At 33.1% G+C, this 20,275-nt stretch overlaps 1 protein-coding gene across 1 annotated transcript in view; it reads right to left on the reverse strand.

Moving 5' to 3' along the window:
* Positions 1–20,275, reverse strand: part of ADAMTS19 (ADAM metallopeptidase with thrombospondin type 1 motif 19) — a 99,054-nt gene that overhangs the window by 19,744 nt on the left and 59,035 nt on the right. The window contains exons 9-16 of the mRNA XM_032214776.1: positions 16,466–16,606; positions 13,828–13,978; positions 11,272–11,373; positions 9,133–9,263; positions 8,112–8,284; positions 6,955–7,082; positions 6,417–6,537; positions 1,583–1,663 (exon numbers count right to left, since the gene is read on the reverse strand). Of these exons, the coding sequence (XP_032070667.1) occupies positions 1,583–1,663; positions 6,417–6,537; positions 6,955–7,082; positions 8,112–8,284; positions 9,133–9,263; positions 11,272–11,373; positions 13,828–13,978; positions 16,466–16,606 (1,028 nt within the window). The remainder of the gene's footprint in view (positions 1–1,582; positions 1,664–6,416; positions 6,538–6,954; positions 7,083–8,111; positions 8,285–9,132; positions 9,264–11,271; positions 11,374–13,827; positions 13,979–16,465; positions 16,607–20,275) is intronic.

A 20,275-nucleotide genomic window follows, 5' to 3' on the forward strand; every position in this document is an offset into this window, starting at 1 on the left:
CAATACAGCAGCAATACTGTATACATTTTATATATCCTGTTGAGAATCTTAGTTTACTCAATATGCATTCACACACACACACACACACACAATTTTTAAAGCACTACACTGTAAGATTAAAATGAAGCTGCATTTTTATGTATAATATTACAATTGTGCAGAAAAGCACTTTTGGTAGCGTGGGAACTTTTTGTGTGTGCTGTACATCCCAACACTGATGGTATTCTAGGCCAAAGGTTTCAAGGGAGGTTCTCAGTTAAAACTGTAACACAAGCATGTCTCACTATAACCAACCCTGACATGTCAAGTATCAGACAAATTTTATCCATTTTTATTTAAGACATTTATAGTGATATTTGCAATATTGATTGATGGTTTGTAAACTGGAAAAAAATAACATGTTCAAAAACTAATTTTGTCGCATTAAAATTTAAACAGGGACTCCAAATCACACCCAACTAATATTCAATTCTCACTCTATAGTTTATTCCCAAATCACATAGCATTGGAGGGTGGTGGGGGAGGGGAAAAGAAATGCATTCTATGGATACAGCTGTCTAATTAGGCTTTTGGATACATTAATTCATTCTTTCTTCATTTATTTATTTTTGCAACATTGTGACTAATACAGGAGTCTGCAATTATAGCAACTTTTATGACCTGTTTGCTTCAACATCCAGAATTCCTGAGCCAGCAGGATGCAATGTTGCCACCCCTGGACTAATATGTGTTGTAACCGTTTTATATCAATTTTCAATTTTCACTCTACTGTTTGGCAAACTTGGATTCTTTAAAATATTTCAACAAGGAAAAAGCAATATCAGTTGAATGTGACAAACATTAGAAATCATAACTCTGGATATTTTCCAAAATAAGCTTTTGGTTGCTGTCAGTTTTATCTTTTTTTGTATGTGAGTGCTTAGAAAAAAGCTAGAAACTTAGACTCTGCCAATTTTTCTCTTTCAGTGTTCAGTTCATTCTATGGTAAATTATAAGAGACAGCAAGTCCCACAGAGACTTCTTTGTTTCTGTGTTTTACAAAAACCATTTACAGACTTTTAATCATGAAAGGATTTGTGAATTTTGCAACTTTTGAATCAATCATTCTAAAACAGCCAAACTAAGTGCTAACACTTGGCAAAACCCTAAATCAGCTAGTTCTTAAACATTTACTGAATTTATTGACCAATTTACTGCTTTTACTTTTAGGAGCTGCAGATAAAATAGGTTATAGTTAGCTACAGCTGCAAGAAAAAGATTCAAAACAGTTTATATTCTATTAACTCATTCTTCAGCATTGGTGTGGCAATAAGCAACATTTGATACAAATAGAAAAGCTGTATGATACATACAGAAATTGAATGAAACATTAGGCTATATTAATAAATTGCTAGCATTCCAGTTGGTTGTTTTTAATCTGATCAATAACAACCTTTATTACTTTTTTCTGAAATTGTGAATTAGAATGCTCCCATTGTGCTACTTAAAAAAGGAAGAATCTACTTGCTTTGGTTTCATCCAGGTTAAACAGATCCTCCATCCTAACATTCACACTGTTTGATTTGATTTGATGGTAACTTACCCAAGTAGCTGTGAGCTGGTTTCTCTTCTACAACTTTGATTCTTCTTGCTCCTGCAGGTATTACTAAGGCTTCCACGTAACCTGAGTAGATATACTGACATTTATATTGTTATCTATTTATTTAAATTAGAATAATTTGATATTGAATGTATATTGGTTTCATCTATTCAAAAATTTTAACCCTATATCTGCTAAAATTTCTGGAATCTAGGCTTTTGATTTTGTGCATCAACTTCTTGTATCTCTCCCACCCCCATTAACAAATATTACTGTATCTCCCTTGAACAATTTTGAATTGATTGCAAACTTGTCCCCTTTATAGATTTGTGGACGATAAAAGGGATGAAAAGTTTTTATCTTTTCTGAAAAATATTAATGAACCTATATTCTTTATTTAACGAAGCAATTTTTCAAAAGGTTTGTCATGAGCCTACGTCCTCCCTATTTTTATCTCTGAGCTACATAAAAAAGTGCTAAATTGCTAAGACAGCTGATCTGTCAACTACTTGGAAAGGGTTCAATAGACCAGCTATCAACCAAAGTACTTTAGATTCCAACCATCCTATTTAAGACCAAAAAGATGGCCAGGGAGGGCCCCATCATAAACTTCTAGTCTTTGTCCGATATGCAAGTCTGTTTGAAGCATTAAACAAATCAGGATATAAGATGTTAATCATTTAAATGGAATGCAATATAATGTTTGGGATACAAAAAGTAATTCCATATTTCATATACATCTTAGAAAGTGTGCAAGCAAATATAATGATAAAAATAAGAAATGTAAAAAAATAAGTGCAGCAAATTATCAGTATATATCCCCTTCAGTATCACCAAATGATGGTGATGCTCCGTTGTTGCTGCTTCTTTGTTTTTGACTATAACAATCTGTTTGTTCAGATTAACAGAATTAACAGAGTTAAGGAAGGGACTTTGGAGGTCTTCTACTCCAACCCCCCTGCTTAGGCAGGAGATCCTATACAAGTTCAGAGAAATGGTTGTCCAATTTATTCTTCCATTCCTTTCAGACTGCATGAAGTATATTGGGAATGATATGGCAAAACCTTCTAGGAATTTGGTAATTAGTGATCTTTTAAAAAAAAAGCATTTAGAAAGTTAAATTAAATTAAGTTATTTCAGGTTTAAAACAATTAATTAAAATAATATCCCCAACAAAATTTCAATCATGGATATCTGAAGAGGCAGTTAAAATAGGCAAAATCTTAATACAAATGTTCAGTGATGCAGGTATCAAATGGCAGGGCTTTGTTCATAGCACTATAGCTATCATCTTGCTGATTTGGAACATTAAACCCCTCTCTTGACCTTTTGCACATTGCTTCTCATAATAAATATTTGTACTGTGTGTGTGTGTGGGGGGGATTATAAGAACACATACAAATTGAAAAGGTATTGGGTTACGGTTAGGAGGTTGTACTCAAAGACTTCAAAAGTCTCTTCCAACTCTGTTATTCTGCCTTGTGTATTAAAAGCTGTTGAATGACCCAGAGTGAAGCATGGCTTAACAAAACATTAACACAAAAGATGGTTTGACCTGTTCAGCTGCCCACCATTGTTAGTTTAAGAATACTAGTTAGTTGGTAATAATATATGTGAATTCTGTAACTGTGAATGGCTAATATCAAAGAGACTCACTACTAGCATTTTCACAGATTTCATTCACAAATTTTATAATTTTTACTTGGACTGATTCCATAGGATCGGGTAAACTATTCAGATCAACATTCCTGGATTAATAAAAAAAATCAGAAGTAAATTTGACATGTTTACATTACTCCACTCTGGCAGGGGTAAGGAAATGGGACTTCTAGATTTCCTTCCCAACTCTAACAAAATTACTTGGCAAATTCTAAATAGCTATATCCAAAATAAATACAAGGAATGTGTACTATCCGCAAATACAGTGATCTACAGTTAGCTGATCATAACAAAGCTAGACATTCATTCAAACACTTCTTTGGGGAAAAACCGCAGCAGCAATACTGATTCAATAAAAACAAATACTACTTAATCATTAAGACCACAGATAAGCACTGTGGTTGCAAATTCTAGAAAGCTTCCATACATAATTCATGAAGAAACGAACAAGATTTATATCAGTATACCTAGACATGGAATATAGACTAAATTTATAGTCCTTTAAATTTAATTTATTGACTGATAGGAAAATGGCTATGTTTATCAAACTATTCCTAAAAATCCAGAAGCAAGTGATGATTTCATAAGTAGTTCATCGATACTAAAAAAACCCTGTATTTTAAGTGTTTTTGTAGAAATATATATGCTTGCCAGAAAAGGTGTACTGTACCTAACTTGGTATTTCTGAAAAGTTAAAACGATCTCTATAAAAATTACATGATGGACAAATGAAGAACAGGAACCGTAAATGTATTTATTAAATTTAAATGTATTATGTAATATTATTGAGTGATTATTTAATATTTCTTTTTACCTCTGTCTTCTTTTAGAATATTTTAACTCTATAATAGAATAGAATAGCATAATAGAGTTGGAAGGGATCTTGAAGGTCTTCTAGTCAAGGTACCTGCTTAGACAGGAAACCCTATACCACTTCAGACAAATGGTTATCCAATCTCTTTTTAAAAACTTGGTGTTGGAGCATTTACAACTTCTGGAGGCCAGTTGGTCCACTGATTAATTGTTCTGTCAGGAAATTTCTCCTTGGTTTTAAGTTGCTTCTCTCCTTGATTAGTTTCCACCCATTGCTTCTTGTCCTACCTTCAAGTGCTTTGGAGAATAGCTTGACTCCCTCTTTTTTGTGGCAGCCCCGGAGATATTGGAACTTGAAGAGTTCCTAAGAATCACCCCTAATCCTTCTTTTCATCAGACTAGACATACCAGTTCCAACAACTGTTTTTTATGTGCTTTAGCCTCCAGTCCCTAATCATAATATGATATAATACAATATAATATAATACAATATGCTATAATATGATATAACAATATACTTTCAATAGCCAAACTCTTCAAGTTTAAACATGAGTAGGCTTACATGAGGGTCCAGGCAGGAAAATTACGACACAGCATTACAATGTTGTTATGCAAGTACTTTTTAAAAATCTGCATTATGATATAGAATCCACATATGTAAGAGAAAGAGCTCATGTTGTGATATTGTGGCATTCATTTTATCATTAAAAGGAAACTTTAATGTTTCATTAAATGCTGGTGCATATAGATTTTTCCAATTTTAAGCATAGATTCAAGATAGAAAACTTCAAACATCTACTTCATATTTTTGCACTCTCCTTCTTTACATTACCCAGAAATACTCAAATAATGAAAAAATCTAATTTAATTTAATTTCATCAATCTATATCTAATTTCAATGTAATTAGTTGATTTGATATATTCATTGATTATTAATATATTTTCTGTTTCCAATTAAAGTGAAACCTCAATTACATTTAGTGGACTTCAGGTGCAATGGATCACATTTCTCTGTCAACATCCACCCAAAATAACAGACAAAATCACTTGATGCAATGTACTCCAGATGGCACAATTATTATTTTTTTACAATTTCTGCTGCTATTTATTTTATTTCTGTAATTGCTTAATTATGCAACTCATGTAAACATTGTGATGATATTTATTTATTTGCTGTTGTGGCCCAGCAGGATCCGGTTGAGCTGCTGATGGACTCGGATAGCGAGGAACCATATGAGTCTGCTATGGAAGATGTGGAGGACCCTGGGCAGGGTTCAGACTCAGAGCAGGGACCAGAGAGACTGGTTGGCCACCAGGAGGTGCCTGAGACATAGAACAATGGAGAAGATCAGAGGCAGTTTGTCCCTGATGCTAGAGAGCATAGAGCTGAGAAATGGAAACAGCAACTCCATAGGCAGTCTCATAGATGATAATTAAGCACAGGTGGTTGTTCTTGGGCCCCTCCCAAGAGGGTTTATAAGGAAGGGCATTGGGAGGGGGTATTTGTAGGAAACAACCGTTCCAATTCTTATTGAAGAAATCTGTATTCTAGTTGTGTCTTGTGGAATTATCTGAGTTGCTTTCTTGGAGCTTCTGGGTTGCTGCCAACCGATTATCTTGAACGTGAGTTTGCCTGGACCTTCAGCCAAAGGACTGGTTATCTCATTAATTAAATAGTGGCAAACAGCTGTGATCTGGTTTATCACAGGCCAGGGGGGGTCAAAACAATTTGCCAGGTGAACATACCTTCCCTGAAGAATTATATAGAATAATAGAAGTTTGATATGCAACTGATATATTTTTAACATTTGAATTAGCCTTTTTGTTTTACAAAGCAGCAAGATTTTTAAGTAATATGATGAGTAATATGATAATTCTTTCCTAGCATCATTTCTAGGCCCTTTCTCTCCCTTATTTCTGTACTGGTCATCTGTGAAATTGGATTGATGCAGCTGTATGTGTTTATTTTTATTTTGTTCATTTAATATTAGAAAAACAATTCATTTTTTTTCTATAAATGAAATAATTTTCTTTGGGCAAACAATTTTTCTGTCCTTTATTTAAAATTCTAGTGTTGATAAAATTCTAATCCAGAGCAATATTTACTATTCAGGTACACAAAATAATCTGGGATAAAATGTATCCAAAAACATGGAGTTGGATTTATAACGTATTTATTCTTATGTGTTCCTAATCTCCTTAACAATAAGGTTGAAACTGGGTAAAATTAAGCTAAAATACCTTTTCTAAATGTTGTATTTAATTTAAACAACATAAAAATAGTATACTGCTACACAATTTATAGCCTGCAGAGTACTAAATGCATTACAAATTTTGTAATTGATAAATGTTAAAAGAAGTTTACCTGCTCCTCGAGTATGATTAAAATCTCCTTTAACAATTCTACATGATTTTCCATTTCCATTGCAGACACCACAGTGATCTTCCCATGCTAAAGAACCCAATATGCCATCACAACCAAATTTCTGAAGTAAAAAAAGGAAGAATAGCACATTGTCCACTCCAAGCTAAAGGATAGTTCTACATCAAAATAGACTATAATTAGTATAAGAAATATATTATTTGCTAACAGTAAAATGTGATAACCTATTCTGAACAATTTTGGGGGTATCTGGACAATAAACGGAATTAAAAAATATATTCTTTCCCATCAGAAATACTATCCCTTTTTCATTAAAAGATTGGTTTTTACAAAGCCCTCCTTCAAAATTCCCACTTCATATATACAAAAATATAGCATTCTTATCCATTTCTTCTACAGTGTTCTAAATTTAAATTTCAGGATAATTTAAGTTTAAAGATGATATCCATAATCTAAAAGAATTAAGGAAAAAAACTCTTCAAAATAATTAAACAGTAATAGTTAATTTTGGAAGACTTACCTGACATTTTCCATTTGCACATATATCTACATCCTGAGGGCCACAGGAAGTTCCATCCATCACTTTCTCTGTTACCAATATTGGCTGCTCTTTTCCATTTGGAGAACAAAATAATGCACATGGTTTTTCTATGTGAATAAATATATATTTTTTAGAATGTGACTTGAAAATAGTTTTGAACAATGCAAATAATCCAGTACTGGTTATAAATACATATATTTTAAGAGACTTAATGAGTGCACTATTGGAAAACTTGTAAGATTTTTTTTTTTCTTGTCTCTTCACGGAGGTAGCAAAGCAGACCCAGAAAAATTACTGGTATTAAGTTAATATATTATTTGAAAATAGATACACTATGATAAATACTTTCACATTTACCAGTAATTATGGCCAAAGAAAATATATTTATTTGTACCCAGTTTCTTACTAAACCGCAAAGAATGACTTCATTATATTTATACTAAATGGCATCATTCTGATTGTATTTGAAAGAAACAAGGTAATATCAGAAATACATGCTGATAAATTATTTTGCTTTTTGAGACATTTCAGGTTTAAAGTTGCATCTTTTTAGTGATCAACTTTTAGGAGTGTGAACCTACAATTCTTATTTTATGAATTGTTTATATTTTGTATTTTAAATTGAACAATGTTATGTATTTTAAATGCTAAATATGTATTCTAACACAAGCTTTTATCACTATATTAATGTGACAGTGCACAAAAGCCAATATCAGCATAACATGACTAGTCGTAAGGTTAACATATTTCTTTCATTTTGTTGCAAATGTGTAGTATGGATAAAATTAAATTTTAAAGAAATGCTTCATGGTTAATTAAAATATATAATTCTAGCATTTATTTTGTGTCTGCCATATACTGCAGGATGTATTTTTATTTAAATGCAAGAAAATATTCTTCATTTTTAAAAAAGCACACAAAAAAATTCTTAAGTAATCTGCTATAAGGTTTTATAACTGTATTACTTTCTCATTGCTTTCATTGGATTAATCAACTTCACTGATATGGGTCCTACTATTATAATTATTAGGTATAATATGCTCAGATTTGTGTGTGTGTGCGTATGTGTGTGCATGCAGATGTATTTTGACAGTAAGTGTGTAGCTATTAAATATAAGATAGGGGTATACCTTTACCTTTATCTATAACAGCCTGCCATTGGTGTACATGTTTCTGATAAGCTAGCCTGATGCTGAAGACCTGACATTGCCAATCCCTGAATGCAGGCAGTCCGGGACTACAAGAGGGATTCTTACATATTTTATATTGTATTCTTGATCCCTGGCATTCTGCTTCTTCGTGACCTAGACTAGGAAAGATAAAAATTAAAATTATAAAATTAAATTAGTTGTGTGGAAATGGCTTGCATGATTTACACTGTTATTAGTTCCATCACATTTGTTTCTGTGAGCTTAAGGAGGGAAATGTGGTTTCATATCACTTCATTTTATCTCTAAGACAGCTTCACTTCAAAATTACACACTGGGATACATAATCCCAGTCCAATATATAAGCACTATACCGATTTACAAACAATTAAAATTACCTATGTATATCCTGCCTATAAATGGTAAAGAGAATCTAATAGTTTTTTTAACAGCAACTGTTATAAAAAATATTCACCATGAATATTATGATATCAAACTAAATTTAGGCTAAACCATGCAATTATTTGACTCTTCCTTCTTCAGTTTTTTCTAATCTTGGTTTTCTGACAGATTGGGTACCAATGATCAGATGTTCTAAAAGGTGCACCCCAATATATTTGAATAAAAAGCAGGAAAGGCTGGACTGGATTATCCTTGTTTTATGTGAATTCTTCCCCATACTCCCAAGGTGCCTAAAGTTGAGTAATGATCTATATAAAGATACTTATTCTACCATTTATTTTAAAATCAGAAATACATGCCAAACACTACTTACTAAGTTTTCCTTTCTTAAACTGAATTGTATATAAAGAAATATATTTGAGAGTGCCTATCTCAGCACTTGAAATATTCGTGTTTACTGGCAATCTACAATTTTATATAATACCATGAACCTAGTTGTGTAATATTCTTTTCACATTGTGAAGTAGTAGACAGAGCATCTGTCTGTAACTAATTTGGAATTTAGCAAATAATATGACAAGCAGAACACAAATAAGCTGTGGCTTACCTAGCACATCTACGTTGTCGACTGCTAATTCCAGTGTTACAAGTTCTGCTACAAGAGCTCCAGGTACTCCATTCTGCTTCCATGTGTCCAGCGAAAGATGTTTTACTGATACATTCTCCAACTTTACACCACTATTACAAACATCAGCTTTTAGTTTAAAATATATGAAGTACATGCAAAGTTATTTACTATATAAACTCAAAAGGAACGTAACTTACAATATCTGATACAAGGGCAAAGTAGAGAGGAATAAAAGTATAATTCTGCCCGAATTACTGCATTCTTGGTAAATTTAAGAAAACTCATTTTTTAAAAGGCAAATTATTTGCTGGAGAGAAAAATAAATCTTCCTTTAAGATAAATTCACTATTGCTCTATCTATTCAAACAAATTTTCTTGAATGGTGCAAAATCAAAATAACTATTTCTAATTAGATTCAATATTTGCATAACGGAGAACCGTTAGTTTTTACATTACAGCTTCTCTACTTAGGGGATAAATTAGAATGAAAGAGACATGTTTAGTACTTAGTTAGTTCTGCCCTCTTATAGCATACTTATTGCTAAATGGATGATATTGCCTACGCTGGTCCACCTTTTGTCTTTTTACCGTTGTATCAATGATAAGACACAAAATGCCTGAAACTGTAGAGTTAGATTTGGAAATGAAGCTCCCAAATCATGTCTTTATTTAAACCTAGAATATTTTGGAAGGGGTTACATACAAGTCAGTACTCATTACATTATTTCCATATATAATCTAGCCTGCCTATAAAAATTTGAATCTGTAATCCAAATAATACATTGCCTAGGGCAATATAGCTGCAATCAAAAGTATATATACAAAGATCACAGCACATCATGAATCGACTCTATCACATACAAAAAAAAAAGCTGGTTCAACTTTGCATAATGTCTCAAATAACAAGAAATGATGTCCACATAAAAGGAAGGCCAATTTATTTTGGCTTATGAAGAGAAAAACCCTAAAAGCTTTCCGCCTGCTTTGATATCTTATGATAATCATTTGAAGCTTCTGCTATAAAATTGAGAATTTTGGCAACAACCATATTAACAATGGAACTTATGAAATAGAATTACATTGACCATATAGTTACTTTTAGCCATCTCAATTACTGAATTCTCTTAGTGTCCCTTTTATGGATAGATGATCTCATATAGTCTAGCAAAGAAAAGCATTCAGATAAAATAGAAATTTTACTATCAATTGTTTCAAAGTTGAGTTACATGCCTTCCTGCCTGCCCGTTTATTTTCAGTGAAACTGTTTCTAGTTTTCCTATGCTATATCTTCATCCCCACTATTTTATGATTGCACATGATCAAAAAACATTTCTAGGTTCATCAAAAATAAGATTCTTTGTTAAAATGTTTATTTTTATGTTATTTTACTTCATTAAATAAGATAGGTCACTAATTTCCCTGGGATAAACTAGTTTTGATACATGCACTTGAGAATTACTAATTATTATAAATTATTACAATACTTATATTAAATCCATACAAATAAAATCCATTAGACAGAATTCTAATAGTCTGGGTAAAGTTTTGGTCTAGAATGCTATGAATTAGTTACAATGATCTAGAATTAAGGTTTTTCTGGTTGTTGGTTGATTGTATGAGACTTCCATTGATTTAAATAATTATAGATTTCATTTAATGAAATAACTTATTTATTTTACCCAATTTTATTTTCCTTCTGAAAATAAGGATCTCAACTCTTATTACTGATAGGTCAGAAGTTTCACTGGAATTGAAAATGACTTGCCAGTTTGACTTTAAATCAATACTATTACTTTAAATTATTTGAAATTGTCCTTCATAATAAGTAAACAATAATACTTGAAGTTAATAAGAGGTAAAAAAAACCCACTAAAAATTTCTTGTAGTTACAACTTTGAAATTCTAGTACGCATTTTCTACAAAGACTGTGTCTTCAATTAAACAATAGCAACTGCTGAGAAAATATCCTTTGTATATTAATGGAGATATAATATTTAAACCAATTAATTAGCACTTTAGAATAATCACATTTTGAATAAAAATGGTGCAATGAAATATAGATTCAAGATCACATATAAACAAATTCACTTATTAAAAATTAAGGATGTTATGATGCACCTTTCCAGTGTCGCAATCTGTTCCATCCATTGGTGGATCCAACTTAGTTTTACATTCTTTCTCACCTTCAACTTTACACCATAACCCAGCGCAAATAACATGCTGGAAAGAAAGAAATAAAAACAAATGTAAAAACTTGTATATAAATGTTCTTCATAACTTTCACAAGAAATATGCTATTTTAAGAAGCTGTAAATAAATTATGCTTTTGCTATAGAATATAATCTCTATCATGACTTCAACACAGAAATACTGTAGATCCGATTGCAAAATAAAAAGAAAGTCGTTTGTTTAGTTTACATAAATATAAAATTGGGATTCCCTTTTTCTGATAACTATTTTTCTTTCCTACTTCAATTTGCTCTGTGAAGGCAATTAATTATCCAATTTAAAGCTTTGGCTTTATGTAGTTTTATGGATTGTAATGTATCTCTTGAAAACAATTTCTGTATATTTTCTCTGGAAAAGAATTTTTAAGGATATTTTTAATACATAACTTCAAAAATGAACATACACAAACAAACATAAACATGAAAGATTAAATCATTACATTACAGAAACACTAAATTTAAAGAATAATAAAAGAGTATAATAATAGTGATGCCAGTTTAGTCTTCACACAGTTTATAAATAAAGTTGTATTTTACATCCCTTCATGTCTAATTTGACTCCTGGCAACTACATAGAAAAGTCCGTGCAATTATTCACAGCAGCAGTTTTGGAAGTGGTTGGTTATTGCCTTCATCCTAAGATTGAGAGAGAATAACTAAAGTCACCCAGGTATCTTTCAAACCTAAGGCAGGATTACAACTCTGCTTTCCCAATTCCTAGTCCTGCACCTTAACCTCAAGGCCAAACCAGTTGCTAAAATACACAAAATGAATTCAAATATGCATATTCCAATTTCATAGAAATTAATGTGAATTCATAAGTTATTTCATATTTCATATTTCTAATTTGTAATAGAATAGAATAGAATTCTTTATTAGCCAAGTGTGATTGGACACACAAGGAATTTGTCTTTGGTGCAAATTCTCTCAGTGTACATAAAAGGGAAAAAAGAAAAAAGAAAAAAATACATTCATCAAGAATTATAAGTTATAAAACTTAGTGATAGTCATAGGTTACTAATAAGCAATCAAATTTGATTATAAACTGTTATAAGAAAAAATAGCATATAATGCAGTAAATTTAAAAATCAATGAAGCCAACTATTTCCCTATAATCAAGACATGTATGTGTATCTTTTAACATTTATATTTTAATACATAATAATAGCAATAATATCGGGGGTGGGGGGGTCAAACTTGCCTGTCTGAAAACAAATGACATCATCAACTGAGCTCCTATCTTTCTTATATATATCACAAGATTGCATGAAGATCCCAAAGGGTGAACTTAGATGACCATGGTTGGAGCTGCAGACTCCTTATAGTAGTGTATTAACAATTCAAGTCATGATTACATTCTGACAGTAACATTTCAAATTCTATGGTTGGAATGAAGATTATTTGACGGATATATTTTATTTTTGTATCCATGGACAGATGTGCAGGAAAGTCAGTCCTGACAAGTAAAATTTCTCTACTCGCCAAAGAAAGAAAGGAAGAACACCAACAGCCTTGGAGAATGAGAAGAAGGAAGAGGCAGTGGAAGATAGAAAGAAGAAAAACAAAATGATATTCTACTCACTGATAAGAGATTATGAAAGTGTAATCGGTGTATAAAACTGATTGTTTGAATTGGAAACATCTAGCTTATAGCCCACTATTTAACCTTTTGACCTGGTGTAATTAAGATAAAAATTAAAATAAAAACTATTAATATACTTTCTTCCATTTTATTCCAAGCCCTATCTAAAAGCAACAAAATCTCCCCAATAACAAAGCATTCTAATTCAATAAGGCAACCTTGTTTTCCAAGGCTAATAACATTTGAATGTGCACGAGAAATGAAAAATCTATTCTATCTTAGCAATAGCAATAACACTTAGACATATTCTGCTTCATAGAGCTTTTACAACCCTTGCTAAGTGGTTTACAGCGTCAGCATATTGCCCCCAACAATCTGGGTCCTCATTTTACCCACCTCGGAAGGATGGAAGGCTGAGTCAACCTTGAGCCGGTGAGATCTGAACTGCCAAACTGCAGCTAGCAGTCAGCTGAAGTAGTCTGCAGTACTGCACTCTAACCACTGCGCCACCTCATCTCCAAGCTATCCAAGTTACCAAGCTATCTTGTGAATGAAAGTTTGGCAACACATAACATCAGAAGTTTTATACCGTTGCATGACCATTATAAAGGCCTGTTTTGATTTGACATCTGTCATTTAAATATTGAAAAATCAAACACAGAATGGAAACAATATGAAGAAGCTTTGAATAGTTAATAAAGGAAACATTCAGAATTGTTCTGTATTTCTTTATTCCCTTAATCCTTTGCTATTATTATTTCTTCAATCTTTTTATTATGTACACAAAGTACACAAAGGAAAACAGCAAACTTTAAACCTGGGTATATTGTTAAGTCATAAATGGCAGTAATCTATTATTCCTACCTGCATTTCTTGGCAGAAAGATGCAGTTGGTCCAAAAAGAATCTGACACTGTTCATCTGCAGTGTATGTTATCCCGGGGAGTTTTGAAGGAATAATCACAGAATTGAGGCTCTGGGGATTTGTATGCAGCAAGCAGTTACTGGCCTTTGATCTGGCAAGGTATAAGAGATTGGTGAAAATAAGATATATGCTTTATGTAGAATTAAGATGAAAGCTTTAAAACCCAATCTTGCCTTAATTTAATAAAGAAAGTTTTTATATTAGTGAAAAAGAGGATAACATGACATATGTCCATGAAAGTGAGGCAGCTTTCAGTAGAAAAGCCACTTTAAACGGTAGTACTTGGAGGAGGTCCATGATCCCCATTCACTCCCTCCCTCATGAATTAGCTGAAAATTCATCATTATTGATCATTATTCAAGACCATTACATGGGAAAGCGATGATGAAAGAACACAAGTCCAAATATGTCTGGGGAACAAAATCATGTAACATGACTTTGAATATCTTTGAATACCACTAAAGCTCAATCTAAGGTCAATACAAAAAAGCAGCCCTCTTGCTCCATAATTTTCCATTTTAGATTAAACAGCTATTAAACACAAAGAAGAACTGGATAAGTAAAGATAAAATATATAGGATTCATCTGGGCACAAACATGAATCCGGTTTCTAATTTTATTGTATAGAATCCCTATACTACTTAATCCCATTGTGGAAATGTTATGGATAATTCTAACTAGGGAATTCAAAATCCTGTCACAAAATACACATATCATATTGCATGAAATGGACTTCTAACACTTTCTCTAATACTGCAAGAATAAAGGGGTACTGCAATATTTTAAAAAATTAAAAATACAAGTGATCTTTACTTAGATAAGAATGATAGGCAGCTGAGTCTGCCAAAGAGATTTTATCTGGCCCAACTGGGAAGGAGGCTGCAGAGATGACAATTTACTCAGGACAGGAGAATTTGTGCATTTGTGCTGATAAATAAATAAAGGGAGACTAGTATAGATCTATTTCAAGCTATTTAGCCCTCATCAACTAGTCATACCCTTACTGGGATTTGAACCTGGGCTGTTTTTACATGTTAGGCAATTGTATTAGCCACTAAGCCACAAGCTCCCTTATCAGCACAAATGCAACACAAAAATGGTTTCGTGCCTAGAAGGCTCCTAGGGTGGAACTGAAAGGCAAAAGGAAGCAGTATGCTCCCTCTCATATTTGGGCATACCAGATGCTTTGACATAACACTTACTTATATGTATATGTATATTAGTTGGTAACCTGGTGTTGCTCGGGTATTTATAGGCATTTGTCTGACAGGGAGCCACTGAGAGGAGCCTTTCTTCCCTCTACTCACATGCCCATCATCTGCCCTCTCCCTTCTCCCTCCCATGTGCTCCTCTTTCCTGCCCTGTCTACGATCCTGGCACTTTGCCCCAAATCCATTAGGCGTTTCCCCATTGGTCCACTGGCGGGCAAACATCATGGCTAGTTTTCCAGACATCACAAACAATTGCTGTTCTAGGACACCACACTCACTTTCCTTAACAGGCCAGGCACTCCAGAGTTATGGTGGAACACACACACACACACACACACACATCAGTGGTGTCTCCCCCCCTCCCCAGATAAGTCATCTATAATTTCAACCAAATCTGGTACACAGATGATTTACTCTCTGGGAAAAAAGACTGTGGGGTAAGACACCCTGGTGTGTGTGATCCTGGTGTGTGCCAGGATCGTAGACAGAGTGGAAAAGAGGAGGGTGGGAAAGAGGAGTGCATGGGAGGGGGAAGGGAGAGGGCAGGCATGATAGGCATGGGAGTAGGGAGAAGAAAGGCTCCTCTCAATGGCTCCCTGTCAGACAAACACTTCGGGACAAAGTGCCAGGATCATAGACAGGGTGGGACAGAAGAGCGCATGGAAGGGGAAAGGAAGAGGGCAGGGATGATGGGCATGGGATTAGGGAGAAGAAGTACCAAGTTTGGTTGAAATTGCTTGAGGCGTTCAAGAATTACAGCAGTACAGTAGAAACCATTTAAAGGCCGCATCTTAACACACACCCCGAGGGGTGTTAGGGGTGTCTTACACTTACACTTACAGTATTTTTCTCCAGAGAGAAAGTCATCTGTGTACCAAGTTTGGTTGAAATTGCTCGATACGTTCCAGAGTTATGCTGGAACAAACATACATACATACATACATACATACATACATACATACATACATACATACAGCCTTTTACACACACACACACATATAATAAAATAAAAAATAGAGAATAGATGTATATTTATATATAGTCAACTTTCACTATATACATGATATTGGATTTTAATTTTTAAGTTATTACTAACATTTATTCTTTATTTATTTTACTCCCCAAAATGCTGAAATCTAAAGAAATGCCTTGTTAAAAGCTGCTTCTGCTTAAGGTAAGCATTAGGTAATAATATTTCTAAAGAATAGCAAGCAATTTTCAGAAATAGTTCTTTTCAATCTGATATAAAAACTGTAGTAAGGTATTGAAAGCTTGACATACCTGAAACTTATAATCACCAGGAAAACAAAATAACCAAACAAAATAAAAGTCTGATTGTAACTATATCCACTTCTTGAATAAATTACCTGAGAAATCTTTCTAGATCGTCTCTGCTACAGCGGGACCATGAAACGTCCCCAAGGTTTTGCCCTTTGATCCATTCTCCAGACATGATGTGGAGACCATCTGCACAAGATGGGTGGTCATTGTCATGATTTATTCCCATGCTGAAACAAGTTTGGAAAACATTTTAAGGGAAGAAGAGTATAAAAGCAGCTTCTCAAATGTTCAACCAAAAATGTGTACTAACATTTCCAACATAGATATAGAATTAAGGATTTACACAACAGAATGTAAATTTCCAAAGATAAAAATTAACATACTTGCAATCTTTAAAGAACAAATTTGGCAAAGAGAATTTAATTACTTTAATTAAAGTTTAAATTGATAATAGACATATAGATAGACATACACACATAAGGATATACATGTCTAATATTTCTTCTTAATTTCAGGGGGAAATCAAACTTAATACAATATATTCCTTGGATTTAAAACTGAGACTTAGCCATTCTTATTTATAATCCTTGATTTGTTGCTTAGTACATTGAATGAATCCAGTCAACTTGGCTTATTCAACAAATCACAATAAACAAGACTATGATTACTTGAACATATTCATTGATTTAGATGTATGTTTGTCTAGTTAGATATGTCTACGCTTTGCTAAGCAATCTAATACATATATTGTTTATGGTCTGACTTGTTTCAGAAAAGTATCTGAGTACATCATAATTCAAATAACCAGTCTTAGGTTTGCAGTTAATCATTGTTGTTTGCCATTGCAACAAGTTTTGTTTCTACCAGAAAAAAGTTGGTTATAGGAAGTCCTCAACTTATTATCATAATTGAGCCCAAAATTTCTGTTGCTAAGCAAGTTATTAAGTGAGCTTTGCCCCATTTTATGGCCTTTCTTACCATAGTTGTTAAGTGAATAACTGCAGTTATTAACTTAATAATATGCTTGTTAAGTGAATCTGGCTTCCCCATTGACTTTGCAACTGTCATAAATATGAGTCAGTTGCCAAGCATCTGAATTTTGATCACAAGACCATGAGAATGCTGCAACAGTAAGCGTGAAAAATGGTCATGTTACTTTTTTTACTTTTTCAGTGTCATTGTAACTTTGATCACCAAACAAACTATTGTAAATCAATTTCATTTGCAATCATGAAAATAATAATAATAACACAACCAAAGAAAACAGAGAGATAAAAATCTTCTATCATCAATCTGGTACAGAAATATAACCCTCAGTATAGTGGGTAAAAAGTAGGAATAGGTAAGACACATTCAAATCCCCATTCAATCATGAAATTCAGTAGATGATATTCAGCTAATTGTAAGTTTCAAGGGCTGTCATATAAATAAAATTATGGTATATTATAAATTTATTCATTTTACAAGGTTTATGCTACTCTAATTATTGGCCAACTATGATCAGTTAACTATCCTACTATAATCAAACAAATTTAAACCAAATAATAACAAATAAATAAATGCAATAAATAACAGATTAATAATAAAATGTTCTTAGCTGCCCAATCTGGAAAATAAATACAATATTCGATGCTTATGTTCCTGTCTCCATTCCTGGATGTAGGTTGTCTTGTAAAGATGTAGATTGTCTTGTGGTGAAGGAATTTGTGCATTTAAGTTATGGTATTGTACATCAGAAAATGCATATTTTTAGAAGGTCATCCATGATGGGCAGTTCATAGATGCAGGATCAGACTTAATAAGCTCCATTGAAAGGAAATGACAGCTACTCAAATATTCTATCCAAATAAACCAAACACACATTCACAAGCAGATATTCACAGTATGACATGGAAGATGAGTTCTGGATATTGGAAGATAAAATGAGCAGGGGGGAATTATGATAGCATTGAAGCTTATGATGTAGCTATATTAAGGTTCAGAGGATGTCTACCTGTCAGTGGGTCCAGTGATAAAAAGAAAGTTCAGTGTTGAAAAGGTATTATAGTACCGATGTGAACATAAACATGAACCAAGACAAACTTAACATATTAAGTATTAAGTATATTGTCAAATAGAAGAATTAAGGCTAAATATTGACATTCTGGAAATCAGGAAATTGACATGAACTGAAATGAGTCATTTCACATCAGAGAAGAATCAGATCTTCTACTGGAGACTAGAAAAAGATCACCAAAGAAATAGAGCAGCCACTAAGAAAGATGCAACCACAAAAATGACAATGATTTCAATTTGAGTCCAAGGCCAGACAATTAATATTAACATAAGCCAAATTTAGAACTGCTTCAAATACTACCGAGGTATTTGAAGCAGTTCTACAGTGACTTGAAGTACCTTGCTGACACAATATTTATTTTGAAAAGATATGTTACACTAATTCTATTACACAAAGCCTTGTTGCTGAATGTGACTCAAGATCACAAGCTCCTTCTTCTAAATTAAAATATGCCTAATAATCAAATTATCAGTCCAGGAAAATATTACTTCAGTCCATAACTTACAGCAAATGAAAAACAAGGAACAACTCAATATGATTAGTGAGATTTATTAGGAAAGAAGAGGTGACAATAAAAAAAAATCTACTACCATTGGTTTTAAATGTGAATCTTTTATATTAGGTCAATTCAAAGAAGCTTCTATTTTTTTTCCTTTTGCCCTTATTGGACAGGGATGAAGGAGCTTTACACTTCTGGAAATGTCTCATTATGAATGGCAGAGAAGCTCTCTTCAGTCAACTCTTTGTACTGAGGGGACGGCTCATATACTGAAAACAGTTTCCTCACGTAGACTCCTTTTGGATACAAATTTCAATTTGTATCTGACCACCTTTAAATACTTTTCAGTGTGCTAGGATGAAACAAGCCAAGACATGACAACTAATGCCCAGAAATAAATTATATTCTATGTGCTGGGAGAGACTTGGAGAATGACATCTTTCTCTAGAAGCACAGGAGATCTTGCGATCATTCACAGAATAGATTGTGGCTGAGCTGGGATTTTCACTCCTCTCTCTCTTCTTACTAAGATGTAGACTAGAGACTCTCCTATCTTTGAGAAACACTCTCACTTACTTCCTTAATTAGCAGCTGCTTGTTTCAGAGATACTCCCATTACAGCACATTCTTTTTCTCTGGCTTTTGGAGATCTGTAAGGGAAAAACCACAAAAATCCAAAATGGACTCCAATGCTTTATCCATTAATCAACAAGCAACCAAGTGGTACAAGAAGCCAGGCAAAAATTCTTAAGAAATTATTTTGCACAGGAATTATTCTTGTATTTCTAAATACAAAAGTATTGGCCCATTTGTTGCAAGCTGTAATCAGAAGCTTGAAGGTCACAGAAGGAGAAAAGGCAATGAGAGGAATGGAAACCAAATTCAGCAGCTTCTTGGTATATAGTTTCTCTAAAGCTTTTGAGTGTCTTTCAATAAAATGTTTATCTCTTGTAATCCAGAGCTGTGACCATAGTGAAATGGGCAGCTTATCGATTTAACAAATAGGTAAAATAAATAATTTTTCTAGGGCCTGTTAGTTCTATCTGCTTCACTCTTAAATGGTCAAGAACTCCTAAGTATACTATCTTTTACCTTGACCTTAGAGAATGACTAGTCAGTCTTATTAAGACCCCCTGAATTTTCTATTACCACTAACAGATAATGTTCTCCTGTTCAGCTTGGTACTTATTGAAAAAAATGTCCAATGCTTTCCTTTAGGTTTATCAGGCCAGTTCATTTCCTCTAAACCACCCTATATGTCTGATATGCATTTATTTTTTACTCTAGGTTCCAAATTTGAACAATTGCATTTTAACTAAATAATAAGGACATACATTATGT

This window comes from Thamnophis elegans, chromosome 3 (assembly GCF_009769535.1).
Source record: "Thamnophis elegans isolate rThaEle1 chromosome 3, rThaEle1.pri, whole genome shotgun sequence".
Classification (NCBI taxonomy): Eukaryota; Metazoa; Chordata; class Lepidosauria; order Squamata; family Colubridae; genus Thamnophis; species Thamnophis elegans.